This window comes from Rissa tridactyla, chromosome 18 (genome assembly GCF_028500815.1).
Source record: "Rissa tridactyla isolate bRisTri1 chromosome 18, bRisTri1.patW.cur.20221130, whole genome shotgun sequence".
NCBI classification, from domain to species: Eukaryota; Metazoa; Chordata; class Aves; order Charadriiformes; family Laridae; genus Rissa; species Rissa tridactyla.
The window spans coordinates 859,507-886,334 of record NC_071483.1 but is presented as its reverse complement, the minus strand read 5'-3'; the positions used below and the strand labels follow the sequence as shown (position 1 = coordinate 886,334).

The 26,828-nt window shown below is 67.6% G+C and overlaps 1 protein-coding gene across 1 annotated transcript; it reads right to left on the bottom strand.

The window, feature by feature from the left end:
* Positions 1 to 473: 473 nt before the first annotated feature.
* On the bottom strand, positions 474 to 21,997 carry ADGRB2 (adhesion G protein-coupled receptor B2). Its single transcript, XM_054223938.1, has 30 exons — positions 21,211 to 21,997; positions 16,797 to 16,880; positions 15,601 to 15,765; positions 12,789 to 12,953; positions 11,836 to 12,000; positions 11,654 to 11,755; positions 11,393 to 11,499; positions 10,793 to 10,987; positions 10,633 to 10,701; positions 10,420 to 10,528; positions 10,199 to 10,345; positions 9,273 to 9,348; positions 9,098 to 9,200; positions 8,787 to 8,830; positions 7,555 to 7,681; positions 6,916 to 7,019; positions 6,522 to 6,624; positions 6,107 to 6,257; positions 5,744 to 5,813; positions 5,557 to 5,623; positions 5,351 to 5,436; positions 4,670 to 4,768; positions 3,584 to 3,755; positions 3,407 to 3,502; positions 3,193 to 3,232; positions 2,364 to 3,022; positions 1,961 to 1,996; positions 1,554 to 1,658; positions 843 to 896; positions 474 to 674 (listed from the first exon to the last, which is right to left on the bottom strand). The coding sequence occupies exons 1-30, from the start codon at positions 21,995 to 21,997 to the stop codon at positions 474 to 476; spliced, it is 4,488 nt and encodes a 1,495-aa protein (XP_054079913.1).
* Positions 21,998 to 26,828: the final 4,831 nt, after the last annotated feature.

Sequence of the window (26,828 nt, the reverse complement as noted above, 5' to 3'; positions counted from 1 at the left end):
TTTCCAACAACGACAGCACCTGCCCCGTGGGGTGGGGGGGGTGGGGAGGGCTGGGAAGGGGCGGCCATGGCACCCGGGGTTGGGGGGGGGGGCGAGGGCAGCCCGGCCCCGGGTGGGCGGCCGCTCGCGTGCACACGGTGCACGGCGTGAAGAAACATCCCGGTAGAAAAAGAACGAAGATCTGCCGGCCCCGACGGCCGGTCCTGCCCCGGGGGGTGCAGGCGTGATCGGTGGGTGAGCGTGGGGGAGGGGGGTGGGTGCGTGTGTCCCCTCCACACCCGCATCCGGAGGGTGGCAGGGAGGAGAAACCGCGCGAGGACGGGCGAGAGGCGGCAGGAGCACGGTCCCTTCCGCGGGGACCCCCCACCCCGGCCAGGTGGGGACCCCCCCACGCCGGCCGCCGAGGAGGAGGGAGCAAACCCAGCGTCTTGGCTGGTCCCATGCCGGGGCGATGGCGGCGGTGGGCGCAGGGCTCACACCTCCGTCTGGAAGTCGCCGTCGGCCGCATCCAGCCCGGCGCAGGGGCTCTCCCAGTCGGCGCGTCGCAGCTCCAGCCGGTCCCGCTGGGCGCTGGGCAGGGACCCCAGCGTCATCGCCTTGAATGTGCTCCACGGCTTCGGCGGCGCCGCCGGCGCCTGCGGCTGCTGCTGCTGCTCCTCGGGGCCGGCCGCGTCCTGCGGGGCGAGGGGCAGCTGCAGCAAGCGGCCGGGGTGCGTGGCCGTGCACGGCTCCATGCGCCAGGCACTGCCACCCCCCCTCCACCCAGCTCCAGAGGGGGCTGGAGCAATCCGGTCCCATGCAGGAGGGGACGGGGCAGTCCCCAGGGATGCTCAGGCACTTACATTGGCCGCGCTCTTCTCCCCGCCGCCCGACGAGACGCTCCACCGCTTTTCTCGCTGCGGAAAGAACCACAGCGCTCAGCCCCAGCACCCTCCCGGGATGCCCCGGTCCACGCAGCGGGAGGTGGAGGGATGCGGGGGAGCAGACTGGGGTGCCCTGGTTTCAGCTGGGATGAGTTAATTTCCTCTCTAGTAACTATCGTGTTTTGGATTTAGTATGAGAACAATGTTGATAACACACACTGATTTGGTTGTTGCTAAGTAGCGTTTGCGTTAGTCCAGAACTTTTTCAGCTTCCCACAGAAGCCGAGGGGGAGCGTGGACAGGCCAAGCCGCCGGCCAAGGGAACGTTCCGTACCACAGACCACGCTCATGCTCAGTGTACACATGGGGGTTGGCCGGGGGGCAGGAATCTGCAATTGCTGCTTGGGATGGGATGGGCAACCGATCATCGGGTGGCGAGAGCAATTGGTGTTCCATCACTTTATTTTGTATACTCCGTTACTATTGTTATTATAATTATCATTATTATTCTCTTCCATTTCTGTTCTGTTAAACTGTCCTTAACCCACAAGTTTTTTTCCCCTCCTTTTCTCCCCTCTTCTCCCTGCCCTACCGGGGCCGGGGGGGGATAAGCGAGCGGCTGCGTGGTCCCGGTTGCTGGCTGGGGTTAAACCGCGGCGCCGGGGCAGGATGGGGCCTCCAGGAGCTCACCTTGGAGGAGCCGGCAGCCGGGGCCCGGTACCGGTCCAGCGTGTGAAACTTCTGGTTGAGCTCGTGGTAGAGCTCGGAGTGACGCTTCCGCGTGTGCATCACCTTCTGCGGGGCGAGAGCAGGGACCGTCAGCATGCGGGACAGCCCCGTGCCCCTCGACAGCCCCCTCCGTCCCTGTCCCCTCCGTCCCCCCGCCATCCCGTGGCAGACGAGCGCAGGGCCCGCTGCAACACTCCCCTTGGCACCGGTGTTTTAATCAAGAGCCAACGCTCGTTATTGCTTGGTATAAAACTCCCCCGAGCTCTGCTGCTGCACTGCTGACAGCGAGCCAGAGGCAGCCGGGGACAAGGTGGTTCAGTCCCCGGATGGCACCCGACGGTGACACCCACTGCCGTGGCGGGGCTTACCTCAAAGTCCAAATCGGAGTATCGCAACCTCTTCCTCTGGCAGGGGACAGGCGGGGACAGGAGCAGGGGAGGAGAGGGAGAAGAAGAGGGAAAGGTCTTTGCAGGTCCGGGAGGTGGGGGGAGCAGGGCAGGGGGGGTGCTCATGCCAGCCCTAAGCCATGCCACTTGGAGGGGACGGAGCCCGGCTGGAGACACGGGGCTCCCGGCCGAGCCGGGGGGACGTGCAGCTTCTCCATCCCACCACCAAGCGAAGGGTGGGATGCCGAGCAGCGAGCCACGGGGGCGACTCATGCAACCCTGACCATGCACGCACGCCGCTGCACGCTCGCCCAACCCCTTCCCACACACCTCCCTCCCCCCGCACGCGTCCACGGGCACGCTCGCACCCCAGCCCCCCGCTCACCTCCAGGGACCCCACTTTCATGGCGGAGCCGGGGACGGTGCGGGGCATGGTGCGGCTGCGCTCCGACAGCTCCGAGGCCAGGATCTGCCGGACGGTGGGATGCTGCTTGAACTGGAGGCTGTAGGGAGCCTTCACCGTCCCGTAGGGCTGGTTCAAGTTCACGTTGACGTGGTCCATCGTGACGAAGCCAGGGTAGGCATCCCCCTCTGCTGCCGGGCACCCCGTCCCACCGGGGCCCCCCTCCTCGGTGCCGGGACTGAAGGTGCCCTCGTCCCGCGGGAAGGGCTTGAGGCTGGTGGTCCGGCGGGGCAGCACCATGTAGTCGCTCTCGCGCGGGGGCTCGGGGGCCCGTAGCCAGCCGTACTCCAGGGGCCGCAGGCTGCTCTCCGTGCACAGGTAGACGGGACCCGGCGCCTCCAGGCTGAGCTGCGGCGCCGGCGGGTCGCCCAATTCACTCAAGCCAGCCACCACGTTGGGCGTCATCTTGGGGACCTGGACCAGGATGCTGGCGGGAGGGATGTTCCCCGGCAGGCTGGAGAAGCCCAGGCCGCCTTCCGAGGTGGTGTTGAGCTTGGGGTCTTCGTCCCCGTCCAGGGAGATGCGGGACAAGGTGCCCGTGATGGTGGCGGGGTTGCAGGTGTTCACCTCCTTGAACAGCACTGTGGGCCGGGAGCGGGGTCAGAGCCGGCCCCGGGGGGTCCCGCGGGAGGGCAGGGAGGCTGGACCGACCCCCTGCACGGTGGCATCGCGCCCACCCCGGCACACGCCACCTGTCCCTCCCCAGCGTGGCACAGTGACACCCCCGTCCCCAGCGCAGGGGGGACCTCACCTGTCTGACACGCCAGGTCAACGTCCTTTTCAAAATCTGTCTATAAAAATACAGAGAGAGGGGAAAGAGAGAGAGAGAGAGGAGAGAAAGAGAGAGGGAGAGACGGGGAAATGAATGCATCTTGGCCGGGCCGGGGAGCAGGGGCTTGGCGAGGGGGACCCTGCCCGGCCCCGCCGGTGCCCGCTGCAGCCCGTGCCGGGGCCGCCGCACTCACCAGGATCTGCACCTGCCCGTTCTTGCAGGAGTCGGGCGAGTTTTCATTCTCCTCGCTCCTGCACCCCCCCATCTGACACTTCACCACGTCCTGGACCTGCGGGGACAGAGCCGGTCACGGCTCCGCAGCCAGGGGTCCCCCCCCCCCCTCCCCAGCACCCCTCCGGGGCCACCCCACCTCTCGGCGCAGGAACCCGTGTACGGTGATGATGACGAAGCCCTGGACGGAGTTGAAGACGGCGAAGAGGACCTGGAAGAGGATGGAGCGCCGGTCGGTCATGGCGAGCACGGCCGACATCCAGGTCAGCGCCAGCAGAGGCAGGACCACGCAGGAGCTCCACAGCGATGCCCTGGGGCAGGGAGAGAGGGGCCGGGGTGAGCCCGCTGTGCCAGGGCTGCCCCGCAACAGCCCCCCGAGCATCGCCCACAGCCCCCCGAGCGTGGCCGGGGCTGACCGTGCATGTGCGGCACGGAGACCCGAGCACCCTGCAGACGCCGTGTGCCCCGCCAGGCCCCCACCGCTGTCCCCTCTTCCTCGGTGTCCCCAGGGTGGGCGCTTGGGGCACTGCCTGCCTTAGGGCACGGTGGCCCATGGGCTCCTTCTCCCCCCCGCAGCCCCGGCGCAACCCCAGGCTGAGCCATCGGTGCCACCGAGCTGGCCCAGGCACGCCTGTCCCCGACCCCGCACAGGCAGTGAGGGTGCTGGGGTGACACAGGGTCACCGTCACCCTCCCAGAGCCGCAAGAAAAGTGGAAAAGGGGATTTATTTTTTTTTTTTTAGCAGTGCATTTGGGGCTGCTTCTGCTGCAACTAAAGCCCTGGGAGCAGGGACCTTGGCTGGGCAGGGTGGCAGTGGTGACAGCCCAGCCCTCTGCCAGCACCCGTGGGGGGTTCGCATGCCGGGAAGAGGGTCCCGGGGATGCCCCCCGGGGCCAGGACTGGCCCGTGGCCCCTGGTGCGGTGCCCCTCATGCCCTCCCCGCTCCCAAGCCGCCCCGGGGAAGAGGAGCTGAGCCCCCCGCGCCCCGACCCCGGAGATGACGTGACCTGCGGGAAGCCATGCCATGCAGACGTGATGGCCGCGGTGGGACACGCACACCCCGCGGCCGCCCCGAGCACACAGCCTTCGCCCTGCCCACGGGACCCCCAGCTCAGAGGCCGTCCCCCCACCCTGGGGCGATACCCAGAACCCAACTCCCCCGCTCCGTGGGGTCCACGGCTGTGCTCGGGGCGGGGGGCGAAGCGGGCGCGTGGCGGGCACTAACATGGCGCTGCTGGCGGTGGCGGAGGTCATGGCCGCGCTGGACACCACGCCGCACTTGGTGCATTTCAGCAGCAGGCTGCCGCAGGGGGGGGGCTTGGAGCTACGCGGGCCCCCCCACCCCCCCGGCGCCCCGCGGCCAGGACCGGGCCACGCGGGGATGCGGGCGGAGGGAGCAAAGGTGGTGGGACAGCAGGATGGCAGGGAATGCGGGGGGGATAGGTCAGACAGATGGACGGGCAGACGGATGGATGGATGGATGGATGGACGGACACAGGCAAAAAAGCAAATGGGAGAAGGAAAAGAGAAAGAGAGAGAGAGAGCCGGGTTAGTCGAGGGCGGCAGCAGTTGTTAATGACGAGCGGGGGTGGCCAAGTGGCAGCGGGACGGGGCGGGCAGGGCTCAGCCCCCTCCGCTGGCGGCAGGGAGGGGGGGTCCGCAGCGCGCGGCTCCCCCTTCCCTGGGGAAAGGTGTGGGGGTGACCACCCCCCAGCTACTGCCTCTCCAGCAGCCCCCAACAAGAGGCTACCGTTGCCCCGGGCTTGGCCCCTGCTGCCCACTGGTGTGGTGAAGTCTGCCCCGTCCTCAGCCCGCTCCCGGGGGAGACCCCACGCCATGCCCTGCGGCAGGACAGGGTGCTCCGTGCCAGCCCCAGGGACAGTCCCGCGGGGCGCAGGGCACTTACCCAGCTCGCTGCTTTTTGGACTTATCTGAAATGCCATCGCGGGACATGAGCTTGTTGAACACGATGATGCCAACCAGCATGTTCACCTTGGGCGAGAGCGGCGCCGGGGTTAGGGCCGGGCACGGAGCCCTCGCCAGCCGGGGCTGGCAGGAGCTGCCACGCACCGAGGTGGCTTTTTGGGGGTCCCATGCTTGGGGTCAGCTCACCAGCACGATGACAGCAGCGGGTCCCACGAAGGCGTAGAGCAAACCGCCCTCCAGTGAGAGCCAGCAGCTGCAGGGGACCGCGGCGTGTCAGGGGCTGACGGAAAGGGGACATCCCCTGTCCCCATCCCCTGCTCCCAGCACTGCTGCCAGCCCGGAGCGGTCCCCGTGTCCCCCCGTCCCCACGTACTAGCTCGCCGTCCCGTAGCCTTTGGTCCGCGTGAAGCCGACGGAGACTGCGACCACGAGGGCTGGCAACCCTGGAGAGGGGAGATGAGGCTGGAGCTGCAGGGGGGTGGCATCACTGTCCCCCCCAGCATCACCCCTGTGCCAGCCCCCATGGATGGGAACAGGGATGGGGTCCTTCTGGCAGCTCCCCATGGTCTGGCTGGTCAGAAGGTGCCACGTCAAAGGGACCAAGACACCGGGGTCTGCTTTCCTCCATCGTGCCTCAGTTTCCCCTTCTGATAACCCCGGGGGGGTGCCGGGGTAGGGGGGGTGCGTGGTTCCTCCCCTCCACCCCGTGCTGGGACCAGCTCTGCTGGGCTCTTACCCCATCCCAAGCAGAGGAAGCGCTTCCTGACCAGGCGTGTCCGGATCCGGCCGATCACCGCCAGGTAGGACTGCCAGGCCTCCGTCAGCACCCAGCAGAAGGACGAGAGGAAGAAGAAATGGAGGAAGGCGGCCGTCATGGTGCACACGCCCTGCGGGGACGCGGGCACGTCACGGGGAGGCACGGTGGCACCACTGCGGCCACGCGGCGGTTAAACTCCCACGTCCCGGCAAGGTCTGTGTCAAAACCGCTGGCGCAAAGGATTTAATCCCGAGATCGAGTTAATCCAAATCCAATCTGCTGCTGGGAGCCAGCAGGGACGAGGCGACCGGCTGGGAAAAGAAGGCTCGGACCCTGCCACAGCCCCCTCGCCCACCCGGGGACCCCGTGAGGGGGGCACGGTGGTGGCACCCACCTTGCTGAGCATCTGGGACTGCCCCACCAGGATGAGGACGTTGGAGGCCAGGATGGAGACGCAGAAGTTGAGCAGGATGATGGAGCGCTCCGACTTGATGAACCTGCGGGCAGGAGCAGCGTGGGGCCGGGATGCCAGCCTGTCCCACGTCCCTGTCCCGTGTCCCCTGCCCGGTGCTGGCGGGTGGGTGCTGTCCTGGGCCAGGGACAGTGCCAGGCAGCCCAGGCACCTCTCCCACCCGGCAGCCACCAGGGTCACTCTCTTCCCGCCACGTTGCATTTAATCACATCGATGCTGAGCCTTTGCTCCCACCTTGCCCCCCACCTTGCCACCCCCTCCCCACATGGTCTCGTGCCCCAGGTGCCCCCCGGGTCCCCAGCTGTCCCCGGGTCACCTCCAGAAGGCAGCGTAGATCACCAGCAAGGTCAGCAGGGCCATGCAGGAGACGGCGCAGCCGATCATCAGCGGCACCGAGGGGGTGCCCGAGGGGTCCATGGCCTGGTGGGGAACAGGGTGGGAGCGGCTGAGCCCGGCCCCCCCCCATGGCTGCTCCCTGCCAGTCCCCTGCCCCACGCTGGGCCCCTCCACCCCCCCGGTTGGGGACCCCCAGGTGCCCGGGGGGGGTCGGTGGCCGCGGTGACGCAGCCAAGGCGCCTTCCTGGGGACCCATGCCCATCTCCATACCGACGGGGGACGCGGGCGGAATAGCAATGCGGTGGGGGGATGCCCGGGGCTGCCCCCCCCCCTCCTTGCACACAGCGATGCCCCATATCGAGCCCTCTTGACCACGGCAGCCCCCTGCCCGTCCACGCCCACCCTCGGGGTGCCAGGGGGCGCAGGAGCCCTTCTTTTGGGTGGTGGGAGGCACCCCCCTCACCCCCCCAGTGCCCATCCCACCCCGTCGAGGTGCAGCCCCTGCCCATCCCCATCCTCCCCCGGGACCCCCACCTCGGCCAGGCCCCACAGCCCGGGGATCACCCCCCATCCATGGCCCGTGTCCCCAGCGTGTCCCTGTCCCCGTCCTGTCCCCTACCAGGTCTCTGGGCAGCTGGGCGAGGACGGCGAAGGTGGCGAGCTGGCGGCACTGGCATTTGGTGTGCGCTGGGAGGGTCTCCAGGGTTTGGCAGCTCTCCGTGTCCCAGTTTCCCAAGCCAGCATCCCTGATTAATGGGACGAGAGCGAGGGAGAGCAATTTGAAATGATCAAACGCACACGCAGCCCCCCGCGCCTCTCCCGACTTAACCCTTTGCTGGCCCCTGCCTGGGGGGAGGCAGAGGGAGGGGGCGCTGCCAGGGGACAGGTCAATCCCCCCAGCCCATGGCGGGGGGGTGAAGCCATCCCTGCCCCGGCGCTGATCCCCCTGGGGAGCGGAGCAACACGAAGGCTTGATTTTTAATCATCCCACCCAGGTGGAGGGTGGGGCGGGGGCAAAGTGCAGAAGGAGGGGGCCAGGTGTGGGAGAGGCAGTGGGGATGGAGGGGGGACAGGGCAGTGCCAGGGCCCCCCCCCCCCGGCACCCATGTCCCCCCCAGCACGAGCCGTGGCTCACGCAGCAGAGACATGCTGCCCCCAAAGCCCGACCTGCCCGGGAGTGGGTGATGCTCCCCACCTGCCATGGAGACCCCCCCTGCCACAGGGACCCGCCCTGCCACGGGGACTCCCCAGAGGGAGCCGGACCGGGGTGCCCCGCAGGGACGCTGGCCACGCACGGGGAGAGCAACCACCGCTCCCAGCAAGGCGGGGAAACTGGGAACTGGGTCTGTGGGACAGCTGGGGACGCAGCTCCCCCGGGGCCAGGCTGAGACCTGCCGCACTCGTCACAACCACACGCCTCCCCATCGGCACGGGAGCCCTACTGGAAGCAGCGACCCCGAGGTGCAGGGCCCCCACGGGCACCTGGGGTGGGGGGGGCCCGGCACTGCCACCCCCTCGCCCCGCAGTGCCCCCCGCTCCCCCCGCCGTGTCCTACTTTCCCTCGCTCCTGCCAGAGCGCCGGGCTCCGCGCTAACAAATTGCATCTGGCAGGCTGGCGGCATCCGTCCCCGGCGTCACGCGGAGGCACATCGATCCCGTGGCAGCACAATTCACCCGCAGCCAGAGGGGCTCAGCCACGGGCAGCGACTGGCCCTGCTCCCCGTCCCTCCCGCCACCCCCCCGGGGACCGACAGGGCACTGGGACAGCCCGGCCCCTGCGCCCAGCATCGCCCGCCAGCAAGGGCATGGCCGGGGTGTCCCTGTCCCCCCCTTCCCCCCCGTCCCACTCACGTCCTCGAGTAGTCCCAGGTGACGCACTGCGGGTGGGACGTGCCCTGCGGACAGAGGGACAGTTAGTGCTTTGCCCCCTGCCCTGCTCCCAGCCCCAAGAAGGTGATCGGCCCGTGGGGACCTCCCTGGGGACCCGGCGGCTCCCCCGGCGCTGGCACGTCCCCACCGCAGGCAAGGAGCCAAGTGCGTGTGGCCACCGGCTGGGAGCTGCTAGCCCCTATGTGGCTCTCAGCACCCGGGGGTGAAGGGGCTGGTGGGACCCACATGGGACCGAGAGGTGACATGCGAAGGGACAGGAGGGGGACACTCACGTTGATGATGTGGGAGAGCTCCACCAGGACGAGGGGCTCCGCGGGCTTGGTCGGCGGGCGCACCGTCACCATCAGCACCTTGGAGGTGACGGCCAGGGGGGGCCTGCGGGGAGGGGCACCGGCTGTCACAGGGACGGGGACACGGCGTGGGGGGACAGCGGGCAGCCCCACTCACCTGGGGGGGGGCAGGATCAGCCCCAGCGTGCGGTACAGCACGGCCCCGATGACGAAGTGGGACGACTCATCCGTTTCTGCAGATAGAGGAGAAGGGAGAGGGGCGCCGTGATCCAGTGCCTGGCACACGCGTGGGCTCAGCGAGCACACACGGACACGTGAGCCCACACGTGTGTCCCCAACACACGCAAGGGAACACGCACCCCCTCCCCAACACAGGCACGGCACACACGGACACACGCAGGAGACCGCCTGCGTACTCGCACACGTGCGCGCTCACACGCGTGTGCTCCCAGATGTGCACTCTCAAGCCTGTACTCCCAGATGTGCACTCACACACATGCACAGCCCCAGACATGCAAGCTCACACGCGTTCCCATGCGCACGCGTGCACACTCCCAGCTATGCACGCGCAGACATGTGTGTGAATGTGCGCTGCGCCACACACGCACGCTCCATGTGCCCAGCCCCAGACGTGCACTCACACGTGCACTCACACATGTACACACACGCGCATGCTCCCAGATGTGCACACTCACACATTAGCCCAGCCCCAGATGTGCGCTCACACGTGCACTCACACATGTACACACACGCATGCTCCCAGATGTGCACACTCACACGTGTGCCCAGCCCCAGATGTGCGCTCACACGTGCACTCACACATGTACACACATGCGCATGCTCCCAGATGTGCACACTCACACATTAGCCCAGCCCCAGATGTGCACTCACACATGCACACTCACATGTGTACACACACGCATGCTCCCAGATGTGCACGCTCACACGTGTGCCCAGCCCCAGATGTGCGCTCACACACGTGCACGCCCCTGCAGCACCCCAGGCGCACGCGCGCGCGCGCGCACACACGCGTGCACAGGCGTGCAGAGCGTGCTGGCCCCCGCGGCCCCAGCGCTGCCTCACCGGCGGAGGCGAGGCTGAGCACCTCCCTGGGGATGAAGAGCTTGTCCTCGGAGCTGCGGGCCCAATCCTTCATGCCCCGGCGCCCCTTCATGGGGAAGTTGATGTCGCTGGAGACGGCGGAGACGGGCTCCCTCTGGATGCTGATCACTGGCAGGGCAGAGCGGGTGTCACCACCCGGCTCCCTGCGCCCGCTGAGGCCCCGCGCCCGTCCCACCGCTCACCCAGGTTGTCGGTGACGATGAGGGAGCTCTGGAAAGCCTTCAGCGCGTCCCCCACCAGGTGGATGAAGTCCTCCACCACCTTCATCAGGTGCACGGAGCCGGGCGAAACCTGCGGGCGAGGGACCAGCTCTGCAGCCGCTGGGAGGCGTCCCCACGGTGGGGACAAGCCGTTTGGTTTGCCCCGGCCACCCATCCGTGCCATGTGCCACTCACCTGCTGGGCGTCCTCCCACTTGTCCCGGTTCTCCGCGTCCACCATGTAGCTCACCACCTGGAAGAAGCGCTGCGGGGACGGGGCTCAGCGGGGCTGGGGACGGGGGGACCGACCGCCGCCACCTCCCCGGGGGCGTCCCTCGCCGTCCCCCGCCCGCTACCTGCACGTCCTCGGAGGAGGGGGTGTAGGTGGCCCTCTTGAAGGTGTCGGTGACGTTGCGCAGGATCTCGACGGAGAAGAGCAGGTCCCCGCTGTAGTAGGTCTTGCGGGCCATGAGCTCCAGCAGGCTCCGCACCACCTGCGACATGCCCTCGCCCGCCAGCACCCGCTGCCCCTTGGCCAGGTGCTCCCGCAGCTTGCACAGGGGGGGACACTGGTGTCAGCTGGCCGCCAGCACCCCCCAGCAGTGCTGTGTGTCCCCGGGTCCCTCGCCATGCCGGGAGCGCGGGCAGCGCGGACACCGCAGAGCTAATAGCGCTAATTAGGGCAGCAGCAGGACATGGGGGTCTGGGGGTTCCCTCCCACCCCAAGAGCCATTTCGCGAGGCCACGGGAGCGCAGCTCGGACTGGGTCCAGCTCCAGGACGGGGTCCCCTTTCCCAGCCCTACCCGGGGAGCCCTGCCTCAGTTTCCCCACATGGGCTGCCGATGAAACAAGGCAGCTGCTGGGTTTCCCTGCCCTGGAGGGGACGGCAGGGGCTGGGGACAGAGCAGACCCCTGGTGATGGGGAGGGGAGGGCCGCGCCAGAGCGGGCACCTACTGAGAGATGCAAGTATCGGTACTCGTGGGAGACGCAGCGGGCGAAGCTGGGCACCCCCCAGTAGGCGACGCCATGGGGGCTCAGCAGGCACCGGCGGCTGGCGGACCCTGCGCGGGAGAATGGGGTTTGGTGCTGGCGTGGGAACTGCCCCCACGCGCGCCGGGGACAGGCAGCACTGCCCAGCACCCCGATGCCACCCGCCACCCCCTGCCCTGCTCCGGGGCGTGGGGGGGTTGGGGGTGCTCGCCCCGCGCCCCTCACCTGTGGCATTGGGGGGACATTTGTTGTAGATGATCTCCCCGGCGGCCGTTTTCTTCCAGGTCATCAGCATGACGTACTCGTCCTTGCACATCTCATGGTAGGCTGGGGGGGCAGAGGGGGGGGTCAGGCGCCGCCCGGACGCAGGGCGATGGGCACCGGGGTAGCGCTGGGGTGCTCCGTACCTGGGCACTTCTTCTCGTTGCAGGTCTTCACCTCCTCGCCGGTGCCCTCGCAAGGGTAGCCCTGCACGCCCGTGCCCTCGCACATGCGGAAGCGCCGCTGCCAGCCGGTGTCGCAGGTCTTGGAGCAGAGGCTCCAGTGGTTCCAGGGGCCCCACTTGCTGTCGGCTGCGGGGACGGGGGGACACCGTGGGATGCCCATCTTGGCATGGCGAGCGGCACCCGTCACGCCCCAGCGGGGTGATCCCCCCCACGCCGCGAATCGAGAGCCCCGCAGGGTATGAAATCCACGGATCGATGATTTAAATCTCTTTCCGATGAGACCAGCGCCGCCGCACAGCCGCCGGCCGCTCCCCCGCCGGCAGCCCAAGGGCACCCTCGGCGCGTGGCAGAGCTGAGCCCTCCCTGCGGTGGCCGCGGCGGCCGCGGCGCAGCACCCGCCTCCCTCTGCGCCCGCCACCGACGCCGGGGGTCGAAGGACAAGACAAGGATGGGGCGGAAGGACAGGGTGAGGACGGGGTCCATCCTTTGGCCTGACTACAGCACCCCTGCCCGCTGTCCCCCCATCCCCAGTGCTGGCCCCAGCCCCAGGAGCTGCCCCACGTGCACGCAGGAGAGCTGGCATGGCCAAAGCACGCCGGCACCCACAGCCACCGGGCACAGACGGGTCCCCCCAGCGTGACAGAGGGGTGAGGGCATGGGACGAATCCCCCGCTCCTCCAGCTGGGATGTGGCTGCACAAGGGGGGCGACTGCTGATCCCCGGCATCACTCTTTGCCTCCTGCTCCCCCCGTACCCGCATCCGCAGCGGAGGGGGCTGCCGGCCCCCTCGTGTCACCGGCGGTGACACCGCAGCGGCTTTGTGGCAGATGCATGGCTGGGCCGTGCCCCGACGCGCGGTGCCAGCGGCACGCGTGGGTGTCCCCCCCGCTCCCCCCCAGCGCGCGGGGCCTTACTGGGACAGGAGGGGTTGGAGCACTCCCGGGCGTCGGCGTGGGCCCCCCGGCACTCGGCCCAGCCGTGGGCCGAGACGCTGCACTTGCGCGTCCGCTGCTGCGTGCCGTTGGCGCAGGTGACGGAGCAGCGGCTCCAGGCGCCCCACTCCAGCCACTGCCCTTCCACTGCGGGGACAAGCGAGAGCGGCGTCAGCCCCCACCGGCCGGCGGCCCCTCGGGCGCCCGGCCCCAGCTCCCCGCGACCCACGACGGGCTCTCCGTGCAACGGGTCCAGCCTACGGACGTGCCAACTCTTCCCATGCCGACCTCAACAGCCAGCGCCGAACCCTGTCCCAGCCGGGGGGACTGTCACCAGGACTGGCCCCCGCACCCTGAGTGATTTCTCCTACTTTCCTGCCGCACCGCAACGCCCAGCCTGCCGTGCGGCCACGCTCGTGGGACCCGACGTGAGCCCCCAGCGTTGCTCCACACCAAACCCAGCAGTCCTGGCATCGCTCCCTGCCAAACCCGGGAGCCCTGGCATTGCTCCCTGCCAAACCCGGAAGCCTCTGCTGTATGGAGCAGGGCAGGGGGGGAAGGAGCTGCCATCACCGTTCATTGCTCCAGCAGCACCTCTTGGAGCGGCCACGGGAAAATCCACGTGCCGTGGATGGCACATCCCTGCCGGAGCTGCTGCAGAGGGGGTGCACAGAGTGCTCTCTCCTGCTCCCAGCCCGCCACTGGTCTCCCCGCGCCGCATGTGGGGTCCCCACGGGGATGCTAGCCCCAACTTGACATCCCTGGCCACCACTGCAGAAACCCCATAGCCACCACCACAGCCACCCCAGGCACACAGGAGGAAGGGAAGGAGACGGCACTGCCACCCGCGCACAGACAGACCCCACAGCCATCCCCCTTTGCCGCCTCCAGCCACCTCCCCGGTGCCCCATGACATCCCTGTGCCACCCCAGTGCCAGTGCTGTGCCTGCCACGGGGACACCAGACACAGAAAATGGGGAGGGAAGGAGCCAGCTCCTCCGTGGACCCCAGGCTTGTTCCCCTGCCCGTGGCAGGAGCTCGAGCCCCCCGCATGGCCGATGGAGCTGGCTCTCCACCTGCGTGTCCAGCGGGGACAGGAGGATGCACCCCATGTCACAGCACCCATGTGCCCACGGGCTGTCCCGGGTCCCCACGGCGGTGCCACCCATCCCTCGCAGCGCTGCAGCCCCGCGCCGGGAGCTCGGCCCTGGCTCTCGGCCGGTGCCGTCTCCTGGCATTGCCGGGGGGAAGGAGGAGCAGGGGGAGAGGAAGGTACTGACCCAGGCAGCTCGCGATATTGCAGGGCTTGGCCTGCAGCTCGGGGCCCTCGCAGGCTTTCCCTCCGCGCCGCGGGGCCACGCACCGCCGCGTCCTGGTCCTGGCCCCTCGCCCACAGGTCACCGAGCACAGGCTCCAGGGGGACCACTCCTCCCACGCGCCGTGAACTGCAACACAGCACAGCGCCGTCGCCGCACGCCCCCGGCCCCGCAGGGCTCCAGCATCCTCCTCCTCCTGCTGGCACCGAGGGGTCCTGGCCATTGCAGACCCCTCGTGCCCCGCGCCAGGGCTCCGCAGCAGAGCCAGGCACGGTGCCCGGCTCCTCTCTGTGTCCCGCCGGCATCGCCTGCCCCACCATCACGCCCGAGCCCAAACCACAAGGGCCCTGAGCGGGCAGCCGTGCCGCTCCCTGCCCGGCTCCAGCCTCCCCTTTGGGGTCTCAGCGCTGGCGGCACATGTCCCCCCGCCCCCACGCACAGCCCAGCTCGCCCCAGCGCTGGCCGCGGCCACCCCTCGGACACGTCGCACCCACGGGAGCTCAGCTCACCCGGGCAGGGAGCACGACCCGCACAGCACACAGGCTTTAGGATATCCTTTAGGATAAAGGATGCTCCTCCATGAGATGCGACATCTCTGGAGTGCCGGGACAGGGCTGCGCTCCCCAGTATGGAGGGGAGCAGGCACACGTGTGTTTTGGGGGTGCAAAGCCCCCAAAGCCTCCCAGGCTCGGACAGGGCAGCCTGGCCACTGCGGCAGCACCCCAAAGCCCTGCCAATTCCTGCGTCCCACGCAAGATACACGGATGCCACCACGGATAAACGGGCCAGTGTAGAGCCCAGTGAGACCCCCAGTGTCCTGCCTGCCCGCTCCTGCCCACGACCTGCCGTGAAGAACCAGGCAGCACAGGCCCCTCCTGCCCCGCACGAGTGGGGACACCCCCACCACGCCGGCCCAGGCAGCTGCACGGCCCCGGGACCCCCGGTGCAAGCTCCAGCCCCCACTTCTCCCCCAGCATGAAGCCTCGGAGCACCCTGGGCAAGCCCGGAGTTTGCTGGGAGGGAGGATGGAGAGGGCCGCCAGCTGAGCTGCTCCCAGGGCAAAACCCCCGGCAGCAGGAGTGGCGAGGTGGGGTGGGGTGGGATGGGATGGGATGGGGCACCGGGCACCCATTGCAGACGCCTCCCCCGGCTCGGTTTCCCACGAGCTGGCAGAGTTGGGGAGATGAGACGACGGGGCAACGCCAGCAGGAGCTCCAGGGATGCCCGGACACAGCGGGATGGGCAACGCCTGCTTCCACGAGAGCATCGCCGCAGAGCCACCCCCCCTCCTCATACACCCCCAGCACCCCCCCGCCTGCGAGACACCCCACACCCCCAGAGACCCCCCAGCAACACACCTCCCCACTCTCCCCAGCCGCCCGCCCGCTTCGGGCACCGACCAGAGCCCAGCCAGCGGTGGGCACCCCCCAGCCGGCAGCGAAGCCCCCCTCCCTGGTGTCCCCGTGTCCCCCCCGTACCTGGGCAGGTGGCCGTGTTATTGCAGGTCCGCGTCTCCCGGAGCAGCCCGCTGCACAGCGTCCCGTAGGGCGAGGAGACGCAGGAGCGCGTCCGCACCTGGGAGCCCTGTCCGCATGTCAGGGAGCAGACGCTCCACTGGGACCACTCCTCCGCCGCCGGGTCCCCTGCGGGAGACACCCAGCCTGAGAGACGGCCGCTGCCCCGGGGAGGCCGGGGGAGCTCCCGTGAGTGGAGCACCCACGGGGGACGGGAAAGCGGCCAGGTAGCGCCCGCGAGCGCAGGGATGAGGACAAGGTGACACGGGTGACAGCGATGTCCCTGCCCAGGGCAGGGGGTTGGATTAACGTCCCTTCCAACCCAAACCATTCCATCATTCTGTGACACTGAGGATGTAAGTGGGGCGCAGAAGAAGGGGTCAGGGCATGGGATCGCACCCGGCGCGGGGGACAGCATCCAGCCGGGGCAGCGTGGGCAGCCCGGCACAGCTCCTTCTCCCCGCCCAGGCGCAGCACTGACATTTACAACAACCCAGCTCTTATTAAGCTTGATGATGTCTCTGAAGCTATTGGACAGGCCAGGAAGAAAAGGCCATCAGTTTAAATTAAAAAGGAATATACGGAGGAGGGCTCCGAAGGGGACAATTTGTCCTGGAGACAGGCAGGGTGAAGGCTCCGGAGCAGGGTGGCTGCTCCGCGTCACACGGGGACGCCGGGGCCAGCCCGTGTCACCCCCCAGGGTCACCCCACACCCTGCCCAGCAGCCCCCCGTGGTGCAGGGTCCGGACACGGTGCAGGATCCCCGTGAGCACCCGAGCGTGGCCAGGAGCAGATCTGCATGCCAGGCACACGGAGCGCAGCTCCTCTCCCAGCCCCGGGGCTCATCCATCTCCCGCTCGCCTCCGAGCCCTCTGACCATAAATCAGGGGGGCTGGGGAGGGGGGAGCAGCGCGCTCAAATTACCCAGATGGATTTGCCAAATAAATACATTTGAACGAAACAATTAATGGTTTTTTTTTTTTTCTTTTGCTTTACAACCCTCGGAGGAAGGTGTAAAGGAAAAATATATAAATGGAGCAAATTAAGTCCGTCCGTGGGCAGGAAGCAAGGGGAGTCGCTCCTTCTCCATCACCCCTGCCCATGGCCAGGCCCCCGAGCCCAGTGCCACCAGCACCCTGTGCCTGTCCCCACGCCGGTACCTGTCTGGGCCATGTAGACGCCTGGCTCGTCCGCCGACCGCGGCCACTGGGTTTTCACCTTCTGGTTCTCCTCGACCGCATTGCCTGGAAGAGAGAAGCGTGCCAGTGAGAGTGGGCAGGGGACAGGGATGGGGACGGGCCACCATGGGTCAAGGAGCACTGCAGGGGGGATACAGGGATGCCTGGCCCCACGCTGAGCACTGCGTGGCATCCCCGAGGGCAAGAGATGGTTGAGCGTGGCTGAGCACGCTCGCAGACCCCCAAAAATGTGTCACGGCTCCCCCAAACACGTCACTCCCCCCATCACAGGGGCTGCGGCTGGAGCACGACCCAGGGAGCCATGTCCCCAGAGCGGGCAGGGTGCCCGCGCCCCCGCCGCGCTGGACAGAGGTGCTCTCCCAGCCTGTCCCCACTTAACAGCTTGCTGCAGTGAGGTGGCACAAATTTATGGCTCGGCTCACCAAAAATAACAAGAGATCCATCAAGAGCACTTGGCGTGAAATTAACTGGCATGTGGAGGGCTCGGCGGGAGGTGCGGCTGCGGGCGCAGGGGGGACGCCTTCCCCAGCCTCCCCCACACCCCCCGGGCCACCTCCCTGCCCTGCAGCAGGGTCCCTTGTCCCCATACCTGGGGGCAGGACGCGGGGGAGTTCCCGGTGCTCGCCCTGGGCACGGCACAGTGGATGCCGTGTGCCAGCGGGAAACAGTGAGGGGTCACCCTGGCACCATCGATGCCACCCTGGGCACGTGGCACCCCAAAACACCATGGGCACCCCACTGCTGTGCCAGCCAGGAGAGCAGCCAGTGATGCCACAACCGCCTCATCGAGCTGCCCCGGCACTGCCGGCTGAGCACGGCCATGTCCCCAGGGGGCTGCAGGGAGGTGACAGGGGACACCTGGCATTGGCGGGGGAGCCCCCAGCCACGCTTTGGGCACGCTGCGGCTCCCATTGCAACACGCCGAGATGATATAGGAGCCCCAGGCAGGGAGCGCTGCCTGCACTGACACTTACTAGTGCTGTAAACCAGACCCAAATTTACTGACTTTTGCCTTCAACCTGCCGTAACCCCTGCCGGGGCCCGTCCCTCGCCGTCACCGTCGGTGCAGCCAGGTACCCTCAGCTCCTGTCCCCGTGCATCCTCTCCGTGGCACAGGGCGACCCAGGGAGGCTGAGGGGTTACCCTGGGGGGGTCTGTCCATCTGTGGGGCCAAGCTCCCATGGGGCCGCCCGCTCCCCTGAGCATCATGGCAGAATTACGCGCGTCACGGCGAGCGCCCGGGGATAACCATAAATCCTGAGGATATACGAGGGCGCTCTCCCCGGCTGTGTTCGACAGAGACACCAAATTCAATTTCCTTCTGAGAGCACTAAATCCCTGGCCGTCACCGCAGGGCGGCTGCGGCCATGCCCGGCACCCTCCGCCCCAGCACCCGCACCCCGTCCTGCCCCAGGGGTCCCCCAGCGCCCCGCACCATGGCACGGCTGCTGGGCTGCGAGGGCAGGGGGGGTTCTTCTGGGGACCCCAGGATGTCCCCCGAGGCCAGCCATGTCCCTGCTAGCTGACAGCAGTGACCCCGTCCTGGCATCACCTCCGCGGCGGCTGGTTTCTGAAGGGTGACGGGTTTGGGGAAACGCAGCCCCAGAGCTGGAACCGCTCGGCCCCAGAGCTACAATCTCTGTGGGGCTGTACCCCCTTCAAAGACACCCCCCTTGCATGCCTGCAATGTGCCCAATGTCACCCCGCAAGGTTTCAACCCCACGCCCATCCGTGCTTTACACCCACGTGGACCCGCATTGCACGGGGGATGCACATCCCCGGCCCCAGCCACGTGCCCCTGCCCCATGGGAGAGCCGCGCCACGGAGGGGACGGCATGGGGGGGGGCCGGGGACCCTGGTGCCACCGCCGTGGCTGGGAGCGGGGAGGCCCCGGGAGCGGCTGGGCGGGTGCCAACCCCCGCGTCGCCGGGCTGCTGCGGCGCTCGGCGGAGGAGAGCCGGTGAGATCAGCGCTGGGCGCCCGCCAAGGCTGGGCTCACAGGCGCCATTCAGCCCTGCCTGCCACCGCCACCCTGAAAGGCGGCCATTCTCCACCCCGGGGAGGGGGGAAAGCCAGGTGGGAGCCCGGGACCCCCCCCTCGCTGCCATGAAGGGCGCTCTGTGCTCCTCCGGCCGCGGTGATGCAAGCGAAGGGCCGGGGGGGACGGCGGTGCGGGGGCTGCGCCGGCTGGCAGCGGTGCGGCACGCGGGGCGGCCGAGGCAGCGCATTACCCTTGCGGCTCCAGTGCCGCAATAACATTGTACCTCCGGGCGCCTCCAGGTTTTAATTGAATGTCAAATGTAATTTGGGGAAGGAGCAGGAGTTCGCGCTCTCGCCTTTGCAGCCGGTCGGCACGCCGGTCTGCGGGGAGGCGGCAGGCAGCTCGGTGCCCGCCTGTGCCAGGCCCGTGGGGACCCCCGTCTCCAGCACTTGGCCCAGCATCCTCCCTCTGAGCCATCCTCGGCATCGCTGGCCCCCACCAAACCAGCCACGAGGCGGTGCAGGACGCCCTCGGAAGCGATGGAATGGGGCATCCTCCAGCCCCGCTCCACGCCAGCAGCCCCAGGACACGGCGGGTGTCAGCCCCGGCAGCATCCCTGGGCACCCTGGGCAGAGAACCAGCCAGGCTGAGCTCAGGGATGGCACCTGAACCCGGCACCAAGCTCTTAATCGTCCATGCAGAGTTGCATTGAAAGGTGAAAAAAAGGAAGAAAAAACCAAATAAAATCAGCTCAAGCAGCTCCCTTTGGGATGAGGCGATTTATAACCCTGCAGCTGTAACGGACCAGGGATTTAGTCGGGGGATCTGCCCGTAATGACATTTAGTCCTGGAATAAATGCTAAAGCCCAATGAAATTATATATATATACACCCACAGCCCATCACCACCACCTAATCTGCTGGATAAAGACCCTGCACAACTAAATTGGGGATTGCTCCTCCCCGTGCATCACCCGGGGCTGGCGCAGGAGGAACAGCTGGCCAGATGTGTCCCCCAACCCCTGCATCGCCTCGCTGGGCTCGGCAGAGACGCCCCGCAGGCGACGGGAGCGCTTGGACGAGGCGACTCCCCGCCACGGGCAGCCCGACCCCGGTGCCCAGGGTGCAGGCGAGCACGGCTGCTTTATCTTCACTCGAGGTTTCTGCAATTCCGTAACGAGCAAATGGCTTCATTCCGCCTGGTTAATAGCCCGGCCGTGCCGTGCCGCCGTGCCGTGACATCCTGCCTGGAATAACAAGCGCCCGGGCTGCAGCAGTCAAGGGTAATTTGCCACGGGAAAGGGTCATTTTACCTGCAAATTGTTTTCCACGTCTCCACCAATGCAGAGTGACAGGGCTCCTGCTCCGGGCTCGCGGTCAGGCGCGCAGCAGCCCCAGTGCCGGGGAGGCGGCGAGCGAGGCCCCGGGGCGGCGCGGGCTGTGCCGGAGCAGCCGTGGCAAACAGCCGGGGCCAGCGTAGTGGGGAGCAGGGCTAACAGGGCCGGCCGGCCCGCGGCCAGCGCAGAGCGAGCTGCAGCTCTGCTGAGCCTGGCCATCGTGTGGGCGAGGGGCACCTGGAGCCCGGAGCGTGCACCGGGCACGATTCGCACCCTCCTGCCCCGGGGAGCGTGAACGGCCACAATCTGCCCTTTGCATGGCTCCTCTGCTCCGTGCACCCGATTTGCACCCTCCTGCCCCAGGGAGCGTGCACGCGTAGGATTTATCCTTTGCACGGCTTCCCTGCTCCATGCACGGCGCCTGATTTGCACCCTCCTGCCCCAGGGAGCGTGCGCAGGCAGGATTCATCCATGGCACAGCCTCCCTGCTCCATGCACGGCACCTGATTTGCACCCTCCTGCCCCAGGGAGCGTGGACAGGCAGGATTCATCCATGGCACAGCCTCCCTGCTCCATGCACGGCGCCTGATTTGCACCCTCCTGCCCCAGGGAGCGTGGACAGGCAGGATTCATCCATGGCACAGCCTCCCTGCTCCATGCACGGCGCCTGATTTGCACCCTCCTGCCCCAGGGAGAGTGGACAGGCAGGATTCATCCTTCCCATGGCTTCCCTGCTCCATGCACGGCACCTGATTTATACCCTCCTGCCCCAGGGAGCGTGCACGGGCGGGATTCATCCACGGCACAGCCTCCCTGCTCCATGCACAGCGCCCGATGTGCACCCTCCTGCCCTGGCGAGCGCGGACGGGCAGGATTCACCCACAGCACAGCCCCCCTGCCCCGTGCAGTGCCTGATTTGCGCCCTCGTGCCCCGGGGAGCACAGACGGGCAGGATTCACCCACGGCGCAGCCCCCCTGCCCCGCGCACAGCCCCCCGGGAAGCACGCACAGGGCAGGGTCCCCTCCCTGGGGCTCCCCCCTCCTGGCACCCCACTCACCGTGCGGGATGTCGGGCAGGTGGAAGTCATCGGCATTCGCAGAATGCAGGTCGGTGGGGCAGCAGCCGGCAGCGGGCGGCGTGGCGGGCGTGCGGGCGGCGTGCCGCGTGGCGTTGCGGCGGGGTGCCGGCGGGCTCTCCGCCTGGCAGCTGCAGCCGGCGTGGGTGAAACCGCAGCGGCGGGCACCGGGCGCCTGCAGACACTCCTCCAGCCAGCGGCAGAGCACGCTGCAGGTGAACTGGCTGGAGTTGTTGTTGTTGATGAGCAGCACCTCCACGAAACGGAACTCCAGGGCTTGGGGGGCCAGGAGGCGGGGGGCCGCCTCGGGCTCGGCCGCCAGGCACAGCTGCACAAAGTTCTTGTCGAAATGGAGGAAGGTGAAGGGCCCAGCGCCTTCGCACAGCTCCAGCTCGGCTTCCTCCTCCTCCTCCTCCTCCTCCTCTTCCTCCTCCTGGCGGGCGGGCAGGGGGCTGGTGGCCTCGCCACGGGGGTCGCAGGTGTAGTTGGCCAGGTAGTGGTCGAGCGGCAGCACCATGGGCGAGAAGTGGGTGCAGACCTGCTCCTCCCGGTTGAAGCGGAGGTAGAGCGAGTACTTGGTGGGGTCGGGGTTCTCCAGGGTCCAGGAGCAGCCGGAGGAGATGGTGGGGAAGAGGTCCTTGAGGGAGAAGGAGCCGTAGAGGACGCCGGAGGCCAGAGCGGAGCAGGCGCTGGGAGCCGGGTCGAAGCCCCACGTGAGCCACAGGAGAGACGATATCACAGCCAGTAAGAGGGGACCAGCAGCGGTCATCCTATGGCATTTGCCCTGGGGAGAGACAGACGGACAGACAGATGCTTACCGGGAGGCACGCTGCTGCGGCTCTGTGCTGTGCCGTGGGGGCCAGTGACCTGCTCCCAGCCCCAGCCGGCATGGGAGCAGCGTCCCAGCTGGTCGATGTCCCCAGCTGCCACCTTGCAGGCGGGGACAGCCATCGGAGACCCAGGCTGTGCCAAGGCAGCCCCCAGGCCAGGGACCGTGCAGCACGGACTGGGGACTTTACCCCAAAACCACCAGAGGGCGGACCCGGCTCCCACCCCGCAGCAGCGGACCCCCACTGCTGCATCCCCCTCTGCCCTCGGCTCACCCGCCGGAGCCGGCCAAGCACAACCTGGGCAAGGAGCCACCAAACAGCTTCTGCCCAGACGGGGCTATAAAAAGCCTCGTACCTATTGTTGGTGGCCCCGAGCGCCACGGGGACAGGTCAGCTGCTCAGCGGAGGAGCCCAGGGTGATGTGCTGGGGGTATACGGGCACCCCGACAGCATGGTGTGTCCCCCACCTGCCACGAGACCCTGGCACGGGGCGAGCAATCGTTGAAGTACATATTTCTTGGACACCATGCCTGATACGCAGCAGCATTGCCGTGGATAGCTTTTTAATAACTCATTAATAAAATAATGCACGCAGTGGCCTTATTAAGTGGGACCGGAGTGCGGCTCCATAGAGGCCGAGGCCACCGCGCGCGTGTCGGCACCGCTCTGCCGGGCAGCGTCAGCGAGGGGGCAGCCCCGGGGACAGCGGGGGACACTCAAGAGGTTGCCGCAGGGAAGGATGCCATCCCAGAAATTGATTTCTAAAATCACAGAGGTCCCCGCTCCCAGCCATGCGTGGGGGATGCTGAGGGCTCGGCACGATGCAGGGATGCCCTTCTCCACCCCAAAACAACCTCTCCTGCTCCCAAATCAGCCCTGGCCGAGGCCCCGGTGCCAGGGCATCCCCCTGCTCACGAGGGAGGGAGCCTGAGCCTCGGCCGAGCCTGCGCCGGAGCCACGACGGGCACATTACAGAGCTAAAAATAACCCGGCTGTCATGCAACAGGCTGGCGCTGGCTCCCGCCGCCCCGGCAGCGCGGGGGCTCGGTGTCGGCAGCCGGCTCCCACCGGCAGCACGCAGGCATGGGGAGAAAGGGGCTGGGATGGAGCCAGCCGGAGCAGCCAAGCCTGGGGCCGGGTCCAGGCAGGACCCCCCGATGTAAGCAGGGGGTTCTGGGGTAAAAGAAAACCCACTTTCCTGCAGCCACTTCCACCCCCGGGAGACCCCGGGGAATTCAACAGGAGACCCCCCCCGGCCTGCGGCAGCAGGGGGACGAAACGGGCTGGAGCCACAAGCCCCACGGACACCCCCCACTGCTGCTCCTCAAGCACCCGGCAAAGACCTGGGGTCTCCCGGAGAGTCCCAGCCCTCCACTGCTCCGGGAGAGCCGGGGCCGGGAGGAGGAGGAGGAGGAAAAGGATGATGAGGAGGAGGAGGAGGAAGAGGAGGTCAGGCAGGGACACGCTGCCGCTCTGCAGCGAGCTCCCGGGGCTCCTGCAGCCTGGCAGGGACACAAGATGGTGCTTGCTTCCCTCGCCCGGGAGCAGCGAGGAGGGATGCTCCGGCACCGCCAACCGCTCGTCCCTCCCGCCCAGCTCCTGTCGGTGCCCAGCTTGCCAGCGTGGCTACTGCTGGGGCAAACTGGCTGCTGGAAAGCCTGGCGGGGACAGGGACGAGTGGGCAGCCCGTTGCCACGCTTCCCCGGGCTCCCCGCCTTTGAAACACGGTGCTGTGCCAGACCCAGGTGCTCCGGACCACGGGGAGCCTCCCCCCGACCCCGAAAAGCCGCCGAGGGCTGTGGCTGCCCCAGAGCCCGGCACCGCGCCGCGGCTGCTGCCAAAGGCCAGGGCTCGTCGAGAGCAGATCGAATCCGATACAGCTCGTTCAGCACCGGCCCCGCTCCCTGCAGCGCTTCTGCTGCCGCTGCTGCAGTGAGAATATTTCACCGAGCTGCGAGCTGGGCCCCGAGAAGATATTTAACATCTGGGGCACCGAGTCACCCGGCGGGAGCTGCTGAGCGGCTCGAGGAGGGGCCACCGTCACCCCCTACCTGGCACCGGGGCGAGGACCTCGTCCCCTGCAGCGTCGCCGTCCGCGGGCTCCGGCAAGAGCGAGCCCAGCCTTGGCGGGGTGCCAGGGCACGGCCCCGCCGCCCATCGCCCCTCCGAAACGGCCTGGCTCCACGTGGAAGAAACCGCCTGGCACCAGCGCCCGCATCCCGGCACCGCCGGCAAAGCCCGCTGGTGGGGGGGACACTGGCCGCCCCCGGGGACCTGCTGCACCCAACCGCTTTGCTGGGCTGCTGCCGAAGCGGCCGCCGCTCAACGGGGACGGCGCCCGGAGCGGGGCTGGCACAGGCTGGCACGCTCGCCCGCCAGAGCCACCCGCTCCAGCCCCTTCCATTTGCCTTTGTTCCCCCGCCCGGGCGCAGGGAAGGGGGTGGGTTTTTAGTTAAAGCTTTTAAAGAGCCATCACAGAACTGGGAAGCGACTGTGCAGAAGTGACATCCCAGGCTCCCCACCCTCAGCAGTCGGCGCTGGTCCCTCTCCATCACCGCCATCGCATCCCTCCTGGCTCCAGTAACCAGCAGGATCCGACCGGGGCTCACTTCTCCCTCACCGGCAGCCGCGGCACGGCAGGAGGAGGCACCGCTCCACACCAGCCCTGCTCGCGCCCCACAAACAGATTGTTTCCCTGAAGATGCTCCATGTGAACTGGGATTTCGGCAGGGATTTTGGCGGGGACCTGGTCCAGCTCCATCCTCCTGGCACGGCAGGGGCCAGCTCCTGCCCATCACACTCCGGCTCAGCCACAGCCACCCCTCTCCGGCCAGGAAAAGCACGAAACAACCAACCAGCCCCAAAAGTGATAAACGGGCAGCACTAAACCCCGCTGGCATTAGTAATCTGAGAAACGATTAATAGCAAAGTAAAGGAGATTTGGGTTTTAAGAGACACGGTTTTTAACCCGGCAGTGTTGTTTTAATAGGCTGTAGAAAATCTACTATCCATGAGAATTCCTAAGGCGAGGATAGCTCGGGACAAGGGCACAAGGGTAAGGAAGGGCTGGGCAGTCCTGGCTGTTGAACGACAGCGGGAGCAGCCCCGCTCCCTGCTGAAAGGCCACGGCACCTGGGGGGGAACAGCCGGCCAGTGGCATGGCACGGCACAGCACGGCACAGCCACGAGGCCACGGAACGGGCTCCATCCCGTGGGAACGCATCCCTGCCTGCCCAGAGGTGATGCCGACGAACAAAGCGCCGTAACGAGCTCTTCCCGCCGGCTGAGTCTGCAACCCTCCAATTTCCAGGATCTTCACTAGCGGTTCAAAGGCATCCGGAAACTTCAAAGCCGCCTCCGCCACCTCCGCGCTCAGCCCCGGCTGCCCTGCGAGGGACCTGCAGCACCCAGCCCTGCCGGCCCTCGCCAGCACCGACCCGGCCTCTCTGCCGACTAATTAACGCTGCGAGCAGCACCGGGCGAAATTGCCCGAGTAACTCCGCTGAGACCACAGCCTTCAGCCCTCACCCCCCGCAAGACACGGCTTCCTGCAAGGCGTGTGTGCGCACACGCGTGGGTTCCCGTGCAGGCACAGGCGCTCGGCGGGGAGAGGGGGTTCGGTGCCGCTTCCACCCGCCGCGGCACATCCTCCCCGGCACCCGGGACCACGTTTCCCCGCCTCCCCTCTCCCACATCTCCCCCTTCCCCGCGCACTCCCCCTCTCCCTCTGCCTTCCCCGGCGTGCTGCCACCACCTTTCCTGAAGCAGGCAGGCTGGCAGCAGCGCCGAGCTGTAATTAATGGTGCCGCTTTGCCAATCACTGGCTCAGCCTCGCTAGCACTGGCAAGCACAGGCCTTTTTATTTATTTTGCTTAACTGCTGTTGGTAAAACTCCACTCCGAAAGAAAGGCCGAGAGACAGCACAGTGAAATCTCCTCCGGGATTAGGGATTACACTCTGCCAGGGAACAGCGTGTGCTGCCTCCCCCTCCATGGCTGTGGGGGTCCCTGGAGACGAGCCCCCCCCACCCCGCAGCAGGGCACCCGCAGGGGCTGCAGCAGCTGCGGCTGCTCCCGCTACTCTCCCACGGCCTCTCCCGAGTAGTTTCCATGTAGCTGGGATGTGGCTCCCTCTTCTCCATCAGCTCCATCCTGCCCTGGCACCGTTGGGCAAAGGGACAGGGGGCTGAGTGCCCCAGGAGGCATCCAAAGGGGGGTCCGCGTCCCAGGGGTGGCAGCCGGGGGGGCAGCCTGGGTGTGTGCTTGTGCTGGAGGGGGATTTTTTTTTTGTAACCCACCATCTCAGCCAGACCCAGATCCGCTGGGAGCCCCCAAGGTGCCCCGAGGAGGAGAAGGGGCCTGGCTCCATCCCGCTCTTGGAGGACATCAAGAACGAACAGACGGGACGAGAGCGGGGGGGACGTGATGGCCCTTGCGAGCACTGAGGAGCTACGGAGCCTCTGACGTTTGGCAACCAAGCCGGGTGGCCCAGAGCCAGCCCCGTCCCCATTAGAGGATGGCTCCATGGTAGGAAATGAGTTTGCAGGGCCCCGGTCCAAATTCCCGTGGAGCAGCATCGAGGCATCGCAGTAGCCCAGCCCCGAGGGCTGTGCCGGGGACCAGGCTAGCGGCTCAGCCCATGGTCTGTGTGTCCGTCCATCCGAGCATCGGCTTCCTCTGCGCAGGGGGGCACGGGGAGCCTGTCCTGCAGCCCCCGCCCAGCCTGGAGAGCACGCAGCCCTGGGCACGGGGGCTCGGCAGCGATGGGAAC